Source organism: Rhinopithecus roxellana, chromosome 8 (genome assembly GCF_007565055.1).
Source record: "Rhinopithecus roxellana isolate Shanxi Qingling chromosome 8, ASM756505v1, whole genome shotgun sequence".
Classification (NCBI taxonomy): Eukaryota; Metazoa; Chordata; class Mammalia; order Primates; family Cercopithecidae; genus Rhinopithecus; species Rhinopithecus roxellana.
In genome coordinates, this window is record NC_044556.1 from 96,198,289 (window position 1) to 96,220,547 (window position 22,259).

Below are 22,259 nucleotides of genomic sequence, written 5' to 3' on the forward strand. Positions count from 1 at the left end.
ACAGAAATGTATCTCTCATGGTTCTGGAGGCTGGGAAGTCCAGGATCGAGGCAGTGATAGATTTGGTGCCTGGTGAGGGCTTGTTTCCAGGTTCATAGATGGTGCCTTTTCCATTGTCCATATGTCCATATGTCCTCCCATTCTGGAAGGGGCGAGGGAGCTCTCTGGGGCCTCTTTTGTAAGGGGACTGATTCCATTCATGGAGATTCTACCCTCATGACCTAGTCACCTCCCAGAGGCCCTACATCTTAATGCCATCACCTTTGGGGTTAGGATTTTAACCAGTGAATTTTCGGAGGGCACAAACATTCAGTCTGAAACATCCATTTCTTGCCTACTTCAAAATTTTTTGTTGCCGTTACATCAAAATCTCTTCTGGCTCTTTCTGAAAGTGGATTTCTATGTAACCACTTTCTCTTTTCTTTTGCATTTTGACTGAGTTTTTCTTCTTAAGAAAACAAGAAGCACCAGTAGATGATGGAGCGCATGAGTGCTACAGAGTGAGGAAGCCTGGGCTCTCCTGCCAGATTCTGTGTTAGTCGAAAACTGAGGACTTGGAGGGTTGATGAGCCCAGCTTTCTGTTGGGGCTCCTCTTTCCCATTCACGTATTGTTCTAGGAGTACAAAGTTTGTCAGTCAGAGAGAATGTGGGCTCCCATGGCAAGGTGGCTGCCAGTTTTCATACTCTGTAAAAGGCTTAATGATGGAAGGAGTTTAAATGGAATGCTTTAATGTGGATTTAGTAGAGATCTTGTACCACAGAAAATTGGAAATCAAGGGTGAAAAACTGAGAAATGGAGTGATGTCTTTTTCTTCCATACAATTTCATATTTGCAAACTAAATTAACTCTAAATAGTTTAGGGTTTTATTACAGAAATCTATAAAACTTTAAAGAATCTTGGCATTTGATTGGTTTTTCTAGTTTATGAAAAACTGACAATACTCTAAGCCAAAGACACAGTCAACATAATAATGCAGGTTGTGTATCCCTTATCTAAAATGCCTGGGATGAGAAGTGTTTTAGATCTAGGATTTTTTTTTGAATATTTGCTTATTTACCTGTTGAGCATCTCTAATCCAAAAAATCCAAAATCCAAAATGCTGCTATCAGCATTTCCTTTGAGCATCGTGTTGGTGCTCAGAAAATAGTAGATTTTGAAGTATTTCAAATTTCAGAGTTTTGGATCAGAGATGCTCAACCTATAAATCAAAAAAATATTTTGTGTAATGTCTTACCATGTGTGTGTTTGGAGCCTTCTCAGGGTTAAGCAGATATGAAAAGCCCACATTTTCAGGAAAGAATTTAAGAAAATAAAGGGCCAACATTTTTTCCCTCCTAGCTGCATGTCATAATATTTTTGCCTGCTGCAGAGTCAATTCATTTCTATCTTCAGACTTATCACTATCAGGCATTTTCCATTCCCCACATTTCTCATTTTTTGTTATCTTTTTGCACTTGCAAAAACTGAAATTTGGCTTGAATGAGACACATTTCCCTACCCTTTATCTCTCACTGATTCATTCCATGAATTGGGGCAAATCTTTCTAATCTAAGCCAGTTTCATCCTCTTGCTATTAGAGTAACCTGTGCCAGCAGAGCCCTGTGTGGGATGAGTTTGGCAGAATTGCAGACTGCGTTTTTGGACCTCGCAGCTGAAGATGATTCTGTCCCTCATCAATTTTTTTTTTCCCCCTAAGGGCACTTTTGCCTTCAAATGGTATTGGTAAAAACAATCTTTTTTTTTTCTGTTTCCTTTATCTAAAGAGAGTCTTTAACTTAGTTTTGTTCTGTTCCTGTGAATGTCAGTACAGGAAAGTCCTTGAAGAACATCGGAAACAGGAGCTTCATCTGGGCTCTGTGATGGTGCCATTGTATGAATTGAAATCCATCAGTGTGGGACTGGTTATCTGTCTAACAAAGATGCCATGAAACATGATTGAGAGTGTCCTTCGGGTGGAGTGCTTCTTACATTTTGGGGTTAAGAGCCTTTTCTGTCATTGTTTTTATTATTATTTATTTATTTTTATTAGAGATGGGGTTTGCTACGTTGACCACGCTGGTCTTGAACTCCTAGCCTCAAGTGATCCTCCCACCTTGGCCTCCCAAAGTGCTGAGATTACAGGTGTGAGCCATTGATTTTGAGAAGTTTTTCCTTTTTTTGGTTGTTGTGGTTTTGGAAGATTTTTCTCAGAAAGGACATACTTGACTGAATTTTTCTCAGAGCCTAATTATTATTTAGTTATTTGTATTTATTTCTTTTTGATTTCACTACAGTAACCGCTATATCTTGAGTAACGTTTATCTTTTAACTTGCTTTATGTTTTGGTAGATCTTAATGATTATGCAATTTGATGATGCCATTCAATATCAAGGTCAGACCACAGCATGTACAAGAGGTTGCTGTCACGTGATATTTTTCCATTTTCTCTTAGTATGCTTTTTTATTTTTTGCATTGCTCATACAATGTTTTAAGAATCTGATTGAGATATCACCTCATAGTAGATAACTTTCCCATTAATGTTTGCTCACTCATCTGTAGGCCTAGGAAGCTTTATATCTATTTACAACAGTGACTAGGACCAATAGTGTGCTGTTAAATGTTTAGGAACCAGTTCTCCAGGAAAAAAAAGTCCTGATTGGCAACGTCTGGCCATTTCCATAGTGTAAATCTCCCACTATGGCTGATTTCCAGCTATTTCTGGTTTAACAAGTGGCTCACAAAAATTCTTGAAAGTTTATCAATTGGCTCTCACCAGGAGGATGGCTTCAGTACCCACCGTACCTGACAACAGTTTTATTACTTTACAGATGATAAAAAGCTTTATCATCGTTATTTCATTTCTGATTTGCAAAACAACCCTGTAGAGTAGGTGGTGTTATACATGAGGCATCTGAGACTCAGAGGCCTAAGTGGCTGGAAATAGCTTCAGCAGCTATTATTAGGCAGAGCAGCGATGGAATGCTGCCTCTGAGCTGAGCATTCTTGGTGTTCTCGTCACTCATGGCAACTGTTTTCCATTGTGAGGATTCCCTTAGTGGTGTCATAATTGGACTCCAAAGGAGTGTACTCAAGAAATGACTACTTCAATGGTTTTCCATAGTTGTAGTAGGTAGTTTTTAGTTATTTGAGCATAAGAATAATAGTCTGCTTATGAAAGAACTTGGTAAATTTTTTTTTCTTCTGATTTTCAGACGCCATTTCTGTCTTGAAGTATCTGGGGTATGATTGCTTTGTAATATTTTGTTACTTAAGGATGGTATCTAGACAACCCTTAGTTAATGTTATAGAATCAGAACTAGAAGGACTTCTTCATTCTTCTTCACTTAGAGAGGATATAAGTGTCTCTGGCCATTTATTGGGTTAATAATGGTGACTTCAAGTGACCCAGGAAACATCTGGATATCTTTGTTGCACTTGGAAAGACATTTAGTTTGGTAATATTTTCCAATCAGGTGATCATTTCAAAATGACTTGCACCATGGAGTGCTAATGTGATGATGGCTGGAGATTTCATGTGTCAGGCACAGTTGGGAATACTTTATGAATATTAGTTTATTTCTCACCTTGAAGGTAGACATTGTTCTCAGTTTGTTGAAATTGAGGCTCATGTAAGTAAAAAATGCCCACATTCATAGCAAATAAGTGACAGAGTTAGCCTCTGACTCTGCAAAGGACTTATATGGCTTTCATATAATAAAGCCGATATCCCATTTTGGTAATAAAAGGGATAATAAAAGACCAACATGTCTTCATTAGCTTGTAGATAAGCTCCAAGTTTCAGCACGTGCATAGTTTGTAATGTCTTTACAGGGTCTGCAGGCTCATTGCCGTGAAAATATTGAACTAACAAGAATTTAGTTTTAATTGACATAGTTTCTAAAACATTCTTTTTTTTTTTTTTTTTTTTGAGATGGGGTCTCACTCTGTTGCCCAGGCTGGTGTGCTGTGGTGCGATCTTGGCTCACTGAGGTCTCTGCCTCCTGGGTTTAAGTGATTTACCACCTCAGCCTCTACAGTTGCTGGGACTACAGGTACCCCCCACCATGCCTGGCTAATTTATATTTTTAGTAGAGAAGGGGTTTCACCATGTTGGCCAGGCTGGTCTCAAACTCCTGGCCTCAATGAATCTGCTGGCCTTGGCCTCCCAAAGTGCTGGGATTATAGGTGTGAGCCACTGCGCCCGGCCTAAAGCATTCTTTTTTTTTTTTTTTTTTTTTTTTTTTTTTTGTATTTTTTAGTAGAGACAGGGTTTCACCTTGTTAGCCAGGATGGTCTCGATCTCCTGACCTCGTGATCCGCCCGTCTCGGCCTCCCGAAGTGCTGGGATTACAGGCTTGAGCCACAGCACCCGGCCCTAAAACATTCTTTTTTTTTTTTTTTTTTTTTTGAGGCGGAGTCTCGCTCTGTCACCCGGACTGGAGTGCAGTGGCCCGATCTCAGCTCACTGCAAGCTCTGCCTCTCGGGTTTGCGCCATTCTCCCGCCTCAGCCTCCCGAGTAGCTGGAACTACAGGCGCCCGCCACCTCGCCCAGCTAGTTTTTTTTTTTTTTTGTATTTTTAGTAGAGACGGGGTTTCACTGTGTTAGCCGGGATGGTCTCGATCTCCTGACCTCGTGATCCGCCCGTCTCGGCCTCCCGAAGTGCTGGGATTACAGGCTTGAGCCACCGCACCCGGCCCTAAAACATTCTTTTAACAAAAGCATAGTTTTATGTTGAATTCAGGTAGATTCGAACCATTGCTTTTAATAAGACAATATGCTTTCTTTCAGACTCTTGGGTTAGATTGAACTTCTCCTAAAACTGTCGTGGGACAGACTGCAACTTCTTTCCATTATCAGAATCTCTAGGCGAGTTGATCCATTTCTTTGCCCTGGGCTTTTTAAGAAAGTAGGGTAATGAGTCCCTGGTTTCTCATCTCCGTAAGGATGAAAGGATGCTGGAGCCAAGGTCTAGTCTACTCCCAGTCCCTCGTGGCACAATGTGGAGGAAAAGCACCAGTGTAGATCAGAAGTCCATGAGCGGAAACTCAGAATCAAAGCCGGTATTCAATTCTTCCTTTTCTTGGAGGAAATCACTGTGTCCCCTGAAGAGAAAAATGCCCTTTGCTCTTGCACTGGGGAGTTCTTTTAGTGCTTTTGCACATGAAAGGGCTGTACTGGCTGGCACTATAGACGTTTTTTTATGAAAATCTTTTTCATAAATCCTTTTGCAGAGTATAGCCAGCTAGCAGTATATGAACACTTGAGATTAAACATAGTTTTTGTCACACAAAGTTAACAATAGAAACACATGCAGCTCATCATTTATAAAACGCTACTTGTAATTTTCCATTATTCTCATTTCTGAGGGCAAATTTTCAGATGAAAACAGAAAGGAATTTTAGAAGTTTTCATTTTTTTTCCTACATCAGGCTTCCCTATATCTCGTCTGTATAACAAGCACCTTCATCTTTCATTTATAAGAGTTTCAGTTATAAGAGGCTCGTATGCGTTGCCTCCATTTTCTATATATTGATGGTGTCATTAGAAAACCTGAGGGGGTGGGCCGGGCGCGGTGGCTCACGCCTGTAATCCCAGCACTTTGGGAGGCAGAGGCAGGTGGATCATGAGGTCAGGAGATGGAGACCATCCTAGCTAACACAGTGAAGCCCCATCTCTACTAAAAATACAAAAAATTAGCGGGGTGTGGTGGTGGTCGCCAGTAGTCCCAGTTATGCGGGAGGCTGAGGCAGGAGAATGGTGTGAACCTGGGAGGCAGAGCTTGCAGTGAGCCGAGATCGCACCACTGTACTCAAGCTTGGGTGACAGGGAGACACGTCTCAAAAAAAAAATAATAATAATTCTGAGGGGGTGGACACCATTTTTTGGTACTGAACGACGTAATGACCATTTGGAAAGAAAGGATAGATGTTAAGAAGCCTTCCTTATACAAAAATTCTTGTATATTGTTCCTTCCAATTTTATTTTTGTTTCGATATATAAAATCCTATGTTCAGTCTCTCATCCTGAATATCAGGTTATCCCAGAAAGAGAAAGTAGCAGTCTAATGATTTTATTTGGTCGCATGGTAGTCTTAGTACAATTAAATCTCCTTTGAAAGTTTCTCAATTATGTAGTTACGAATAGTACCTCACACCACGGCTGTGGTAGACCTGGAGCGGTATTGGGCTCAGGTCACAGAATGATCACTGAAGGACTTTAGAGATCACCTATTGAGTCCCTGTTTTAGAGAGGAGCAAGCAAAGGCCCAGAGAACTCACTCCATTTGCCGAGGTCCGACAAGTGCATAGGTGAGCTGGAGCTAGAACCCCATCTTTCGGTCTTCACTCGAGAGCTCTTTCCAAACAGATATGCTGACCTGGGAGTCTGACAATTGCTATATGCTCATGTTTCCTATCTGAAGTCAACATGTCTTTGTGGGGGAAGAGAATTGTCTGGTATCATTCGTTAATGCCCACTCTTCATGTTTGCCAAAGACCACCAAAACATTGGCCAGTGATTGTGTTACACTGGTTTGTTTATATGTCGGCTTTCAGTGATGCCAGAAAATCAAAAGGAGGTTAAGAAATTCCAGAGGTTCACCCAAGATGGGAGGCTAAACCTTCGTTGTATTATGTGTCTTAATTCAAGGTAAAATAATCTTTAGCCTAATAAACATTAGGTTGAGTTTTGAAAGTGTAGACACTAATCTGTAGACCGACATCTATTTCCTTGGCAATATTGGTTATATCCATTAAATAATAACTCCTCATTCTCCCTTCCCCCAGCCTCTGGCAACCTCTGTTCTACTTTCTGTCTCTGAATTTGACTACTCTAGGTGTCTCATATAAGTGGAATCACATGACATTTGTCTTTTTGTGATACGATATCTTCTTTAAAAAGAAAATGAACAGAAACTTTCCGTGAGAGAAGTCAGTTCTGCAGCCAGCGTGCCTCTTAGTTCCATATTCATACAGGGCCCTCTTGGAAGCTCAGCCTTTGGAGTTGGGTATTATCTCAGAAGATATGGCAGCTTAGGAATCTGGTACTCTAGAAACAGATTTACAGGCACTAGATTTTTTGGTATATGTGTGTGGTCATTTTAGTCTTCCTGAAAGTGGTTGAGACCAGTATTTCTAGGCAGACTATAGTGCACATCATCCCGTTCTCTAAGTCTTGGATTGTCGATCTCATTGTCATGGCAAGAAGGGGCAGGGATTACTCAACTCATTACTCCTGTGCCCAGACCTCTGAGCGTGGTGTGTGAGTGTGGCTCGGTGCCTTTCCCACAGCGCCCACATCTCCCCAGGGCCCTGCAGAAAGTTCCTGCAAGTCCACTCCCTGCACACACAGGCAAAAAGAGCTTCCTATGGGAGCTGTTCTCCAGAAAAGACAGAAATCCGGGCCCTAGAGAACCAGAAGAATTAAATTCCAGTTTCAGCTCTGCCATTGAATAATTAGGCAACTGTAGGCAGGTCACTTTGCTCCTCTGGACCAGAGATTTCTCATCTACAAAATGAAAAACTTGGACTTAATTATCTCTGAAGACACTTCAAGGAGAAATGTAACAATTCTTTGATTTATTAAAAAAAAATCAATGATAATGACCAACAGCTAACAATTATTACAAGGCTCCAGGCACTTTCGAAGTCCTTAATATTTAATGTTCACCACCACCTTAGGATATAAGTACGTGATGCAGAGTTCTGGACACAGAGAAGTTATTAACTTGCCCGAGGACAGCCTGCAGGACACAGCAATGTGATTTGAACCCAGAGAGTCTGACTTCAGCCCCCAACGCTCAACTACTATTAATTGAAAGGGCATTGAAGAGAAATGATGTCACAATAAAAAGAAAAAAAGAAAAGAAAGCATGTCTTCGACTTTCTAGTCGTCATGTTTTGTATGGATGCTTCTTTCAACCTTGATGAAAGGGTGTAATTAATCTGTAATTAAAGTCATAATAGTTTCTTAAGACGAGGAAATGTTGTCATTGCGGCTCTCTGAACACAAGAGGGCGCTGTGGCAAAGCTTACGGTCTGCGCATCCTCTGCCGCAGGAGGGTATAACTTCGTGAGACAAACTTCAAAAGAAAGATGCCATTTCTAAGACCTCATTTATCACCTCGTGATAGCCAGTCTTCATTCCTTTAAAATACAGAATAAAAATAACACATAAATCAAACAATTACATTCCTCCTTGATAGCATCACCAGTCTTCTTGAGGCCTGGTGTCAAACCTCTGCTTCAGTGTTACAGTATGGGGTGTGTATGCCTCCTTAATACCCACCTTGCTGGTATGCTCCAGATGGCTGTCTTCTTAGCAGTAGATGGAATTAAGCACCATAATGAGGGATATTTTATTTAAATCTGCTTTAAAAAAATCTTCCATGACTTATTCACATGTCTGGTTAGCTATCACACTGTCATTCCATGTGATTGGAAATGAGAAAGATTTAAAGAAAGTAATTGTTTAACATGAACGGATGTACCTCCTTTGCTTCAAATGAGAATAGGCAGCACAGAAGACCTGGAACTGATTCGTGGAAGGCTTCCCATAGCTAGACCCTGGAGGCTATAAAAAGTGGTTTGGAACTGTGTTTAAAAAATAATAATAATAGAGGGAACAGTGAGGTACCCAGGAGGAGCAGAGAGCACCTGTTCCAGCCATGGGGGCATCCCCATCAGATATATAGATGCTCTTAATTAATTAGGCTGCTAGTAAACCCTCCTGAGTGTGCAGGACAGGAGGAATTCATTTTCAAGCTTTAAAAAAAAGATGAGTCTTGGGCACACAGCCCTGTGGCCCATATGTTATTGTTGTGTTACCCATCAGTCAGCAGTTTTCCTCTCCTGTTGTTGATAGATCTTCCCATACAGTTAGATTTGTTTAGAAAGAAACGTTTCAGGTCCTTGCAAATGATTATAAACTGAAGAACTGGAAACCCTGGTTAGGAAACAGTTGGAGCGCTATGTATGGCTTAATGAAAGGACACCGTCTCTTTAATCCGCCAAGGCTGAATCGCCAGCTTGGTTAAGACTATCTTTAAAAGGTGAGCAGGGCGCTTCAAACCTGGCTATTGGCAAGGGAGAGAAAAAAGCTGCCACCCTCCCCTTAGCATTCCTCTGCTAATCTTCCATTTATATTGCAATGAGTGTGCTTTGGCGTTGAGTGCGTTTTAAAGCTCCTGCTTAGCTGGCTGGGGGACAAGAAAAAACAAAGCAAAACAAAACCTCAGAGGACACTCATGGCATTTTATACCACCAGAGGCATAAAAAAATAAACAGGTATTTCTGCTTTTGAGAAGAAGCCACATGCATGTGGCTGGCATTCCAAGGTGGGCAAAGGAGAGCCCTCAGCAGCACCTGCCCCAAACCCTCCACTCTCCCCTCTTTAGATCGGAAGAGATTCTGCTTTCCTATCTTGTCTCCAGTTTTTACTCTTAGTCCTTATTTTGTCTATTTCCCCTTTCCTTTCCACTCTGTCCTTAACTCCTTTTTCCCTCGTTCATCGTTTTCCTTTCTTTTCTTTTTCATCTCTTTCTTTATTCCTTCTCAAGGGTGGTTTTGCTAGGCAATACTGAGCTCCAAGGCCATTGTCATGGAAGTTTCCAGTCCTGGGATGTGCTTAGACCAGCCTTTATGCATCCTCAAAACAGCTGGTAGCCTAATCAAACTTTATTTATTTATTTTCTCTTTGTGAGGGAGGTGAAGAAGATGATAACATGAAATTAAATCTAGGGCCTTTAGAAAGAGTCAGCAAGCCAGGCACAGTGGCTCGTGTCCATAATCTCAACACTTTGGGAGGCTGACCGGGGGGATCACTTGAGGCTAGGAGTTCAAGGCCAGGCTGGGCAACATAGTAAGACCCCATCTCTAAAATATATATATATATACACACACACACACATATATATATATATGTATATATATATAATTAGCTGGGCATGATGGTAAGCAACCATAGTCCTGGTCACTCAGGAGGCTAAGGCAGGCGGATTGCTCAAGCTCAGGAGTTGAGGCTTCAGCAAGCTATCATTGTGCCACTGCACTCCAGCTTGTGTGACAGAGTAAGGCCCTGTGTCTAAAAAGGAAAAAAAGAGTTACCAGTTATACATTTTTGAGAGGAGCAATGGGGAAATGCAATCATGGGGTAATAATAATCAGGGCAAGAGCAGGGATATGTACTGCCTCCCCACCCTGCTGCCCTGAATGCGAGGAAGAAGCCACATTGCCGGACCCATCATGAGAAGCTTCAGAAGGTTGATAGAGAGTGCTGATCTTGAAGACATTCAGTCTGGGACACAGACTACATATCAGCATATCAAACATATCAACTTGCTTGAATGAATGAGTGAATGAATGAATGAGTGAATGAATGAATGAGTGATTGAATGGATGAGTGAATGAATGAATGAATGAATGAGTGAATGAATGAGTGAATGAAAAGTAATGAAGGAAGCAGATGGTTGTATTTGAGAGAAGAATATGCCTGAACGATATACGACCACAGGGGAGCCTCTCTTGTCTTCACAGATATTTAACTTAGGAACAGACTTGCTAGTTGTCTTGAGTGTGAAGTGCAAAAAGCAAAAATGGCCCTTAACAAAAATATAAGTCAGGCCTGTGTTAGAGATGACAAGGATGAAGACCTTTATGATGATCCATTTCCACTTACTGAATAGCGTCTTAGTCCATTTTGTGTTGCTATAATGGAACAATTGTGGCTGGGGAATTTATAAAGAAAATAAGTTCATTAGGTGCATGGTTCTATAGGCTGTACAAGAAGCATGACACTGGCATCTGCATCTAGTGAGGGCCTCTCTCTCTTGCTTCCTCTCTGGCCATGTGATCTCTGGCCAGAGAGGAAGCAAGAAAGAGGAGGAGGTGCCCGGCATTTCTTAACAACAAGCTCTCTGGGGGAACTAATAGAGTGAGAATCCATTCACCTCTGAGGGAGAGTATTAATCTGTTCAAGAGTGATCTGCACCTGTGCCTCAAACACTGCTCACTGGGCTCCACCTTAAACATTGGGGAGCAAATCTGAACATTAGGTTTGGAGGGGCCAAGTATCTAAACCATAGCAGAGTCTCTTTGTGATGATCTTGAGATGAAATTGTTTGGGCCTTGGTTCCTGAGAGGGGTCTTACCTTATTCAACAGTCACATTTTTTCCTAGATAAAATTTAGACTATCCTTTAGACCTGGGGAGAGCCCGTGTCTGAAAAGCAGAACACAGAGCTGAACTTTAAACAGGAAAAAGCTAGCTAAGGGACTACCTCTGGGGGCATTACTTGAGCCTGTAAGCAGTGGTTACAGGAGATCTGAGGGTACGGGGGGCCTAGAGACAGGTCAATTCTTAGGGTGGGGCAGGATACAAGAAAGGGAGAGTGAGGAAGGCTCAGAAGATGAGGTTTGAACACTTGGCCACCATTTTGCCTGGGATCATCAGGAGAAACTCCTGATATGGGAACATCACTCCCAGGCAGGACACCAAGAGGCAAAGGCCAATATGCTCTATTTAGTAAGAAGGCGAGATAAGGGCCAGAGTGATAAGGGCATGGAGCCCCATGGGCATCCAATTAAATGGTCAGAGTAAAACTGATGGACCACTACAATTTAAAGTCCTTTCTTAGATGAGCTAGGCAAAAGGTTCTAATTAGAGATACCTGTCTTCCCCTCTTTTCCCTAGAATGCATCCGACGATCTCAGGTGTAATAGATTCGTAGCTTGTGATAAGCAGTCGGCCAACGTGTGCTGGCTTTTGTGACCTGCATCTCTGAAGGGCCTGAGCTGTCTGTTGGTGTTATCCTGAGCTCATGGTGGGAAGGCGGCTGGACCAGGGTGTGCTGCCCAGCTGTGGCTGCATCAGTTTTCATGAGGCTTCAGCTTGATCAGTGCAGCATGAACTGTGGTATGTTAGGGGTCTGGGAGATCGACAGCCCCCTAGAAAGCCCTCAAAACATGGTCAAGAAGACAAACAAGAATATTAGACGTATCATCACTGTTGCCAGCCTATTAACCTATTACAAACTCTATTTTTAGAGATTAGCCATTAGTGTTTCCTTCCAAAATTATTATGCTGTTGTAATTTCCTCCATAAACTGAGATATGCCTGGTGACATGACTTAATTTAAAAACTAATTTAGATTATATTTTAAAGAATAAATATTTTCTGCAAAGTTATCTGATTTTCGAACGATCATGACTTGAATTTTGCTCTAGTAGTGCACTTTCTGAGAATAAATGGGAATCTCAGTTTTGTAGTATGTACCCAGCATTTTTCTTCTTCCACCTATTGGGGGTGCACTGTTGGGAATGTGGTGGGGGCTGGACCTGTGTGGAACAGGGCAGATGCTGTGTGCAGGTCTCTGCTTCTCAAAGGAGCTTCAAAGCTGACAGCACTCATTGATGCAGCAAGCCCGGGGCCTTGTGATGTTCCCTTTCTTGTTGGTTGGTGCTGGAAAGTCTAGAGTCACAGACTCCTTTTGGACTAGGCTATAAATGCATATACACTTTGCAGAGCATTGCCTGTTAGTCGCCGTTCTCTCCTCAGAGTGTAGGCAGGTTTCGAGGGCAACACCTAATGTGGGAAGAGAGAATAGAAGGTTCTGGGTATTTCTAGAGGGAAGAGACCCATTCTAGGCAGAGGGAGAAGGATAGGGAAGTGGTTTGGGGGAGTATCACAATTATCCTTACTTTAATTAATACATTTCTTTGGACGGCACCAACAGTGAACATAGCTACACCCTCTTCTGCCCATAGTGCTAAGAGCGTGTTCTCTTTGACTAGAATTGTCCCATTGATGGTGGAAGTGCAGTTGAATTCAAACGATCTGTGGCGGGTGGCTTTTATTCCTGAAGTTCAAGTATAGACAACCCTCTTAGCGGGTTCTACCATAGTTAGCCAACCGTGTGTTAATCTCCACCTCTTTATCTTCTGTCTTAAAGGAAGTCAGTCCACCCTAAATTGCGGCCTCTCATGTGTGCCTGTCTGTGGAGGGTGTGATTTTCCAGCAGCCTCTGGGTCTCTATAATGTTTGGATTTGCTTTCGGGGTGCGTGTGTGTGGTATGTGTGGTGTGTGGGGTCAGGGGTGGTGAGACCAGCTCTAAAATGTTTCCAGGGCCGCTCGGTGGCACCCTGGCCAGATCCTGCATGTGGCATTTCCCAACAACTCTTTCTGGTCTCTGTCTCACCTGTCGTAATTCAAAGGAGAGCCATGGACTGTGTGCGCTCAATTCACCTTCAGAGACTGGAGAGTCCCAGCTCTCTACCAGAGCGGACACCTGGACTTCTTCTGGCTTTCTCTAGGGGACTCTGCACTAGGACAGTTCTGTGGGCAGCGGCAGGAAGCCTTCAGTTGGTGAACAGCGTGAAGATAGCCTGATGCATTCGAGGTGCAGGGATGTGATTGGGCAGATCAATACCTCTATCTCAAAAACGAGAACTTTCACTTCAGTACTTGATCACTCAGTCCCTTCAACATTGGCTTTCTTTCATTCTTTGTTTTTTTTTTAATCTCCCATCTTAGTAATGAAAAAAATGTACGTGTCATGTGGTTCTTTTGTAAGGTTATTTCTCTCCATTTGCTTGAAAACTTTCTTAGTACTCGTAACTCCTTTTACTGATTTAATGAAACCAAATGTCCTGAAAGTCCAACGCTGATCTAGTGATACCTGCGCTCTCTGGGTCCCTAAAAGACCCCACAGTCTGATGCTTCGGCTGCAGACGGAGTCGCAGAGATTCTTCAGCTTTAAAGTGTCTACATCATAGTTTGGAAAATGCCTTTCTAGGACTGAAGCTGTAGCTGTTTCCTAGACTTCTGTTTATTTTCCATTTCTTTACCCACTCCTGTTTGAAATTCTGCTGTTGTTTGCATACTGTTTGCCTTTGTGTCCCTCTTTCCATCTGTTCTTAAAAAAAAAAACCAACTGAGTTTTATTTTAAACCAATCCAGATGACAGGCACACAGTCTTCACAATGCTTTGGAAACCAGTTGAAGAAAATTCTCATTAAATTACTCATCCACTCAACTTGTTTTCCATACCTGATCTATTGTTAGGGTGCCTGCCTGTTTTCAAGACAAGTGCATATTTCAGAGGCAGGCTCCTTTTACCCCAGATAAGCCATTATTTAAGAAATTGGCTCTGACATACACTTTCAGTTTTAATTTTTCCTTTTGCATTCTGCAATAATCTCCGGTTGCATGTAGCTTCCCACTACCTCATATAAAGATGTATTCCAGGCATCCGTCAGCAGTTTGTCTATTCCACGAAGAAGACATTGCAGTGGAAGAAGATGGTGGGAGGCCTGAGATCCTTTCTATGCAGCCCTGCAATGACCTTCACCTCCAGGGCCTAATCTCACAAGCACCGACTCTGCGCCCAGATTTCTGACATGATCTTCTGTTGTAAAGTGGCCACATTAAGGAGACCTTGGGAAGAACAAACCCATTATCTGATACTGAGTCACTGTGAAAGATTTGGGAGTCTTTCCCATCAGTGGCCCGGTAAAAGAGGCAGAAGAGGATCATGCGAGGCTACTAATCTCCGTTTCAAAGCCATGAAGAGGTCAACGATTTATAGTAGGGCTGCAGATCAGAAGCAAAGCGGACTTCAGCCTGATAGCAGTCAAAAGACTTGTGTTTCAGCCCCTTTCTATGATGTCCTTCGACTGGCGCCCCTTCGTATGTCCCTCCGCTGCATTCCATAGCATTGGGTCTTATACAAGGGACCAATTAGTGATTTGAAAACCAAAGTGAATAGAGTACTTATAAAATCTGGTGGTGCACTCACAAGAGGAAACGAGTTGGGAAAGTTTAGGAATTGTAAGGACAAGTTTACTGATGTGAAGTCAGGTTAGGAATATCGTTAAGGAAAATTCAGGTGACACATTTCCAACTGTCAAGGAAAATGGGTTCAACCTCATAATTAGATCATTCCTGCAGAGCCGAGGAACTGCAAAAGGCATGGATCTTCACTGCCATGGGAGACGGACTGTAAGAAGAGAAAGTTGTCAGAGGGGTTCTGTGTGGAAAATGTAATTGGAATCCCCAAATTATGACTTCTCTCATTGGAAGAGGGCATCTTAAATAATTTTTTTTTTTTTTTTTTTGAGACAGAATCTTGCTCTGTTGCCCAGGCTGAAGGCTGAAGTGCAGTGACGTGATCTCGGCTCACTGCAAACTCTGCCTCCCGGGTTCAAGCAATTCTCCTGCCTCAGCCTCCGAGTAGCTGGGACTACAGGCATGCACCACCATGCCCAGCTATTTTTTATATTTTTGGTAGAGATGGAGTTTCACTTTGTTGGCCAGGCTTGTCTTGAACTCCTGACCTTAGGTGATCTGCCTGCCTGTCGGCCTCCCAAAGTGCTGGGATTACAGGTGTGAGCTACTGCATCTGGCCTTAAATAATCTTTTTTTTTTTTTTTTTTTTTTTTTTTTTTTTTTTTTTTTTTTTTTTTTTGAGACAAAGTCTCGCTCTGTTGCCAGGCTGGAGTGCAGTGGCACGTTCTTGGCTCACTGCAACCTCTGCCTCCTGGGTTTAAGCGATTCTCCTGCCTCAGCCTCCCAAGTAGCTGGGACTACAGGCACACACCACCACGCCCAGCTATTTTTTTTTTTAAGTTTTTTTAGTGGAGACTTGATTTCACCATGTTGTCCAGGATGGTCTCGATCTCTTGACCTCCTGATCCACCCACCTTGGCCTCCCAAAGTGCTGACATTATAGGCATGAGCCACCGCGCCTAGCCAATAATCTTAAATAGTGATATTCAAACACATGGCCTGGCCAAAGACTTGCTAACTCTCTCTTGTTGATTTTTGTCACTTCCATTAAAAAACACTTGTTTTCATAGTCCTCTGCTTCAAAATGATAAAACAATTTAACCCTGTATTAACCATTGGAATTATTAAGCATACCATAGCATTAAGTGAGACACCAATGAAGACATGAAAACCATCTCCATCAGAAACTAGAGTGCAGACATCATAAGCCCTCAGGATCCAGGCAGAGCATCATCTGGATGTGGCCATCCAGTTCTCTACCAGCCTTATCCTGTCCTCTCACTTGTCTAACCCATGGATATCAACACTGATAGACAAATCAATCTCTATCTTTGTAAATCTGCACTGTCTATGGCAAGCTGAATTTTTTATTAAGGTTGTGACAAACACTTATAGCTGTGAAGTTTGGAGGAGATGATCCAGGATGCTGTCAGTCATGGGGAGAGAAGACTCTGCAGCTGAGCCTGTGGGGACATGAGCCACCAGCCCCCGGCCCTGGTGAGTGAAGGCCACCTGTCAGCTGAGTGTGGGTACATGGGCCACCAGCCCCCAGCCCTGGTGAGTGAAGGCCACTTGTCAGCCAAGTGTCGGCCAGCTGGGGGCTCCTCGTCCTGCTGCCTGGGTGCTCTGGCAATGTCTGCTGCTGCAAGGATGGCCAGCTGCCTACCAAGGTTTGAAATCATGAGCAGTATTGACCACCCCTTGGGTACTTGGGCAATTCATTTCCCTGGCCTTGACTTCACTGTTTTCTCATCTGTAAATGAGAAAAAGAGCTGAGATGATCTATAAAATGCCCTCTAACACATCTGGTTCTATCATTATTTAAACATATTAGTTTGATGGAACTAAACTGTACTCCCTTTGAATTACCAAGTACAAGGCTCCATGGTCATTTTCACTCTCCTGTCTGGTGAGAGCAGGTGTGGCTTAGCTTTGCTCTTCTCCTTCCTTCCAACTTACTCCAACTTAGATCATTCACAATTCCCCAGCACAGTTTGGCTTGGGAAATGGGGCCACAAATAAAGAGAACAAAAGAGGGAAAAAGGATAAAGCAAACTATACCAAAAGGTATGTGAACAGCTAGGACACATGGGCTAACGGGACCGTGGTGTAGCCCATTAACTCAGCTTCCTAGGAATGCTCTTGATCTGGTTTCTGTTTGGAAATGACTGATAAATGTGAGCTGTAAAAGGCCTGAGAGCCCCAATATAGCAAGGACGCTCTGAAGGACCCCTCTGATATACTTGAGATGTGTGTCCCTGCCCAAATCTCGTGTTGAAATGTAATCTTCAGTGTTGGAGGTGGGGACCTGGGGGGAAGTAATTGGATCATGAGGGTGGATCCTTCTTGAATAGTTTAGCACTATCCCCCCATTGTACTGTCCTCGTGATAGTGAGTTCTCACGAGATCTGGTCATTTAACAGTGTATGGCACCGCCCCACTTGCTCTCTTGCTCCTGCTTTTGTCATGTGATGTACCTGGCCTCTTTTTGCCTTCTGCCATGAATGTAAGCTTCCTGAGGCCTCCCCAGAAGCCGAGCAGATGCCAGCCTCATGCTTACTGTAAAGCCTGCAGAACAATAAACCAATTAAATCTCTCTTTTAATACATTACCCAGCCTCATGTATTTCTTTATGGCAATGCAAGAATGGCTTAATACACCTTTCCATCTCATATGTCTTTTAACATCTTAGGTTCCTAACAATATGTAGCAACAGTGGCTTCAGCTTACAGAGCAAGCTTGCCTTTTGCAGAAATGGTGTAATTGTCACTGACACATGGTAGTTGCAATCTGGGTTTTAAAGCTTTGTGTCTGAACACTCCAGTCGTTTTAGCATTCCTGAATCCTAGAATTCAGTGCTGCAAATGAGCTTCAAGAGGGTTTCTGGTTTTCAGGGGCCATAGAAGGCTGTCTCTGAAGCCAAAAGAGAGGTGGGCAGGCTACAGCTGGGGTAATCATTACGGATTCTTTTCTGCTGCTGCCTCAGTGACAGATGTGTGGACTTACTTTGTCCTTCCCACCTTTTTTGTTTGCCTCCCACCCTCATGGTTAATGGTAAAGTGAAGGCTTAGGAGAATGGGCAGGGTGGGTACAGGGTGCCCACTGCTAAATGGTTCCTCCTGGGTGGAAACAGGCCTGATGGGAGCCACAGAACAGTACTGATATCATAGCCATCCAAAGGGCCACTCTGGAGGGAGAGCAGACTGGGGTAACATGATCAATGGGTCAAGTCAGCAGTCACAAGGAAATCTCCCCAACAAGTAAAGAACTAAAAATTAGAAGGGGAAGATTTAGTTTAATATGAGGACTCATTTCTTATCAAGAGCTCTGTGACACCTACCATTCTCAGGGGTGGCTCACATGAGGCCACCTTCATACTGCAGAGTCCAACCTTGTACAGCCAGGAAAATTTACCGGATGGCTACAGACATCTTTGTCATATATTCCTGACCTAGGTTATTGACAAGCACTATTACAGTTTTGAGTACCAAGAGAAAAAGGTCATGTTGTACTAGTGAATCAACATAATAAGTGTAATGGCTAAATTCAATGTACAATGGGACTTAGCTCCTTTACTGTTTAAAGAAAAGTCAAGATACATGCATCCAGAATTTTGTGTTTTTATCTCTCTCGTTGGCAGAGGGAAAACATAAGTGTTGATGTAATCCCACCAAGTGAAGATTAGGCTGCTTGCATTCAAGTCCTATTTCTGGTTCTTACTAACCAACTGTCAACCTGATACTTGAGTACTGTGAGTTTCTGGTTCCTCTTCCCATGGTGTTCAATGGATGTTAGGTATCAACATTATTTTAGATATGCTCTATGAGGTTGTATGGAACAGCTGTCCACTATCAGCCTATTGGTGGAACATATCTGTTCAGATCAGTTTTTTTCCTCCATGTAACTTTGCATGGTTGTGCTTACATTTAAAACAAAAAACACAACTGATGTATAGGAATGAATGACTGATGTGCATGGAATCAGCTTATTTCGACTGAACAGATGAAAATCAAAAATGACTTAATAGCTAAATTCAAAGGTATGAAAAGAGTGCATGGTAAATGGAAATTGAGTGGTAAGTATCTCAATTCATATTCACTGAGGGCAAAATGAAGATAAATGAACTCAAATTGCAGCAGAAAGGAATTAGACATTAAGAATCAAACTTCATAACTTCAGAAAGTAGTCTTTTGAGATGTCTGATGCAAAGAAATGGCACTGATATCTTACAACAGCTCATTCTTTTATTAATATTTATTAAGCATGTTCTATCAGGCAGGTGCTGGGCTTGGTGCTGCAGATACAATGATGAACAAGACAGATAGGCACTCTGACTGCATGGCCCATTGTCTAGTTGGAGAGGAAAACTTAAAGACACAGACAGGTAATTATAAATTGTGACAAGTGACTTGAAGGAAGATACAAGAGTGTGAAATGGGGCACCTGACCAGGCTAGGGTCAGGGCACAGAGAGGCCGTCCTGAGGAAGTGACAAGTTCAGATCTAAGGGACAGTAGTAACAGATGGGGAGAAAAGAGCACCAGACCATCTAAACAAGCAACCTGTGCAAAGACCACAAGGCCGCAGGGGGTTGCTGGCTTCCAGGGATGGAGAAAAGACCAATGAGGTCATCAGAGATGGGCAGCTGAGAGGGGTAGCCCGGGGTTCAAGACATAGGCAGGCACCAGACCAAGCAGGTTCCTGAAGCAAATGAAGGACTTTCATCTTTATATAAAGGGCAATGGAAAATTGTCAACGTCATTGTCATTTTTTTTAAATGCCTTTTTTACTGGAGTGTAATGTACATCCAAGAAAGCACCCATAGGGGTGAGCTAGGTGAATTTCATTGTGAACACATCATGCAACCAAATCAACAAGCAGAACATTATTAACCCCCCAAAAGTCACCCATAGCCCTTCTGAGCCCCCAGCATGTTCCAAGGGCAACCCTTCCCTGACTGGTAACAACACTATGTTAATTTTGACCATTTAGAAACTTTATATAAAGGGAGTCATATCATATGTATTCTCTGTGCCTGCCTTCTTTCACTCAACAACATGAGACTCATCCAGATTGCTACTTATAGCCATAGATTCCTGTGTGAATAGAACATGATTTAATGATCAGTTTTGCTGTTGTGGACATTTGGGTAGTGTTTGGCTGTTTGGAATAGTACTACAGGTTGAGTATCCCTTATCTGAAATGCTTGGGATCAGGAGTGTTTCTGATTTTTTTTCCGATTTTGAAATATTTATGTGGTACTTACTGGTTCAGCATTCTTAATCTGAAAATCTGAAACCTGAAATGCTCCAATTAGCGTTTCCTTTGAGTGTCATGTCAGTGTTCAAAAAGTTTCAAATTTTGGAACGTTTCAGATTTTGAGATTAGGGATGCTCAGACTGTACTATGAGCTACTTGGTGATTCTATTTCACCTGCTTTTGGGTGTTTTTCTAAGAGTGGAATTTCTGGGACTTAAGGTATACATATATTCAGCACTAATGGATCCTGCCAAGCAGTTTTCCAAAGTGGCCATTTCAATTTGCACTCCCACCAGCAATGCATGAGAGCTCTCTTGGAAGGTTTGCTGTAGCCAGTGTTGTGATCAGATCTGTGCTTTCCAAAGACCATGTGGCCTCCTGTGAGGAGAATGGGCTAAAGAGGCAGGAGTGCCTGGAAGGACCTCTGGGGGCTGTGACAGTAGGTCAGGCAAGCAGTAGACAGGGAAAGGCCAGGATGGAAAGAAGTACATGGACCCAGGAGAGATGGGTGGGGAAATGGCTGATGGGCCCAGGGAATGTTTTGGGTGGGGGGCATGGTGGGCAGGAGAGGGGAGAGATGACGAGAATGACCCTGTTCAAGACATAGGCAGGAAACAGATGGGTGGTCTATGATTGGTTAGATGGTAGTGTTTGAACTCTGGAGATGGATCAGAGATGGGGAGGTGTGGATCATAATTCTAGTGCATTAAGAATACATAATTTGAGGTGCATTAGTGATGTCCAAGTGGGAATCAAGGAAGCAATTAGATACATAGGTCTGGACTCAGAGTGAAATCCCAGTGGACATTCAAACTGGAGAGTCATTGTAGCAACATGGGTGAGTATAATGGTTTGAATGTTTGTGCCTTCCAAAACTCATGTTGAAATTTAATCCCCAATGTGGCAGTATTGAGAGGTGGGGCATTTAAGAGGTGGTTGGATCATGAGTGCTTTGCTTTTATGAGTGGATTAATCTATTCATGGATTAATGAGTTAATGGGTTATCATGTAAGTGGGACTGGTGGCTTTATAATAAAAGGAAGAGAGACCTGAATGTAGTACATTAGCATGCTTGGCCCTCTCACCATGTGCTACCATGAGACTCTACAGCATCACCAACAGCAAGAAGGCTCTCACCAGATGCCTGCCCCTTGACCTTCGACTTTTCAACCTCCGTAACTGTAGGAAATAAATTCCTTTTCTTTATAAATTACTCAGTTTCAGGTATTCTGTGATAGCAATAAAAACCGGACTAAGGCAATGAGGAAATGTCACCTGGGTTGAGAGTAGTGAGAAGAATGTCTCATTTTATTATTTCTTAGTTTGAGAGCAGTTATTCAAATTAAAGTTTGGATACTTAAAAAATTTTTGCTCTTGATTTTATTTCAAGTTAAAACTTCTTAGGCATGTGTTTATTTGTAGGGCAGAGGTGATAATGCTGTTATAGGACCGACAGGTTTGTATGCCCACTGCACAATAATAGACCCATTACATGGAGACAGCAGGATCTGCAGCAGAAAAAGAGTTAAAGGTCAGTGGGCACTGAGTAGAGAAGGGAGGAGACCTTCCAATCCATCTTCCCAAGTTGTTCTGGGCTGGAGTTTTTAGGGGTATCATGGAGAGCAAGGCAAGGTGGGAGGGGGTGAAATCATCGGGATGTGGAAACTATAATCTTGGGTGGGTCAGCTCCTAAGGGGTCCCTCAGACCAGCTGAGTCAGCCGTTTCCTCAGAATGCAGTACCTGAAGGAATATCTCAAAGGAAAAACGTAACGTTTCATGATGTTCAAGGTGTTATCAATAGAGCAGTTAAGGGGAACTGTGATCTAGGGTCTATGTGATTCCAAGACAGTAGGCAGCAAACAACTCTGAGGAAGGGGTTGGAGCACAGGCTGGCCTCATGATTAATGCTGAGTGTGCTGCAAGCTGGGTTTATTTTCCTTTCTCCCCTCTCTTTCTTCCCTGACAAACTTTATTTTAAAAAAGTTTATAGGGATGGTTTCAACACGATGCTGTGGGCAAGAGAAGAGAGATTCCTTGGTGTCTGCTGCAGGGCATCACAGTGGCCAAGAGTGGACTTTCCCTGGCAACAGGGCCTCTGCATTGGTGTGCTCGAGCTGCCGTAACCAAAGACCGAGTGGTTACAAACCGAGTGGCTTAAAGAACAGACACGCATTGTCTCACTGTCGTAGAGGTTAGAAGTCTGAGACCAAGGCATTGGCAAGATTGCAGAGCTC

At 42.7% G+C, this 22,259-nt stretch overlaps 1 protein-coding gene across 9 annotated transcripts in view; it reads left to right on the plus strand.

Moving 5' to 3' along the window:
- Window positions 1–22,259, plus strand: part of DISC1 (DISC1 scaffold protein) — a 411,890-nt gene that overhangs the window by 229,642 nt on the left and 159,989 nt on the right. Inside the window, exon 10 of one of the 9 annotated variants that reach the window (XM_030935642.1) lies at window positions 14,227–14,357. The exons of 7 other annotated variants lie outside the window; for them this stretch is intronic. In XM_030935642.1, coding sequence (XP_030791502.1) covers window positions 14,227–14,342 — 116 coding nt within the window. In that variant the 3' untranslated portion in view covers window positions 14,343–14,357. Of the gene's footprint in view, window positions 1–7,664; window positions 7,850–14,226; window positions 14,358–22,259 lie in introns of those variants that run through there. One more of the 9 variants, XM_010374062.2, reaches the window with a different exon arrangement.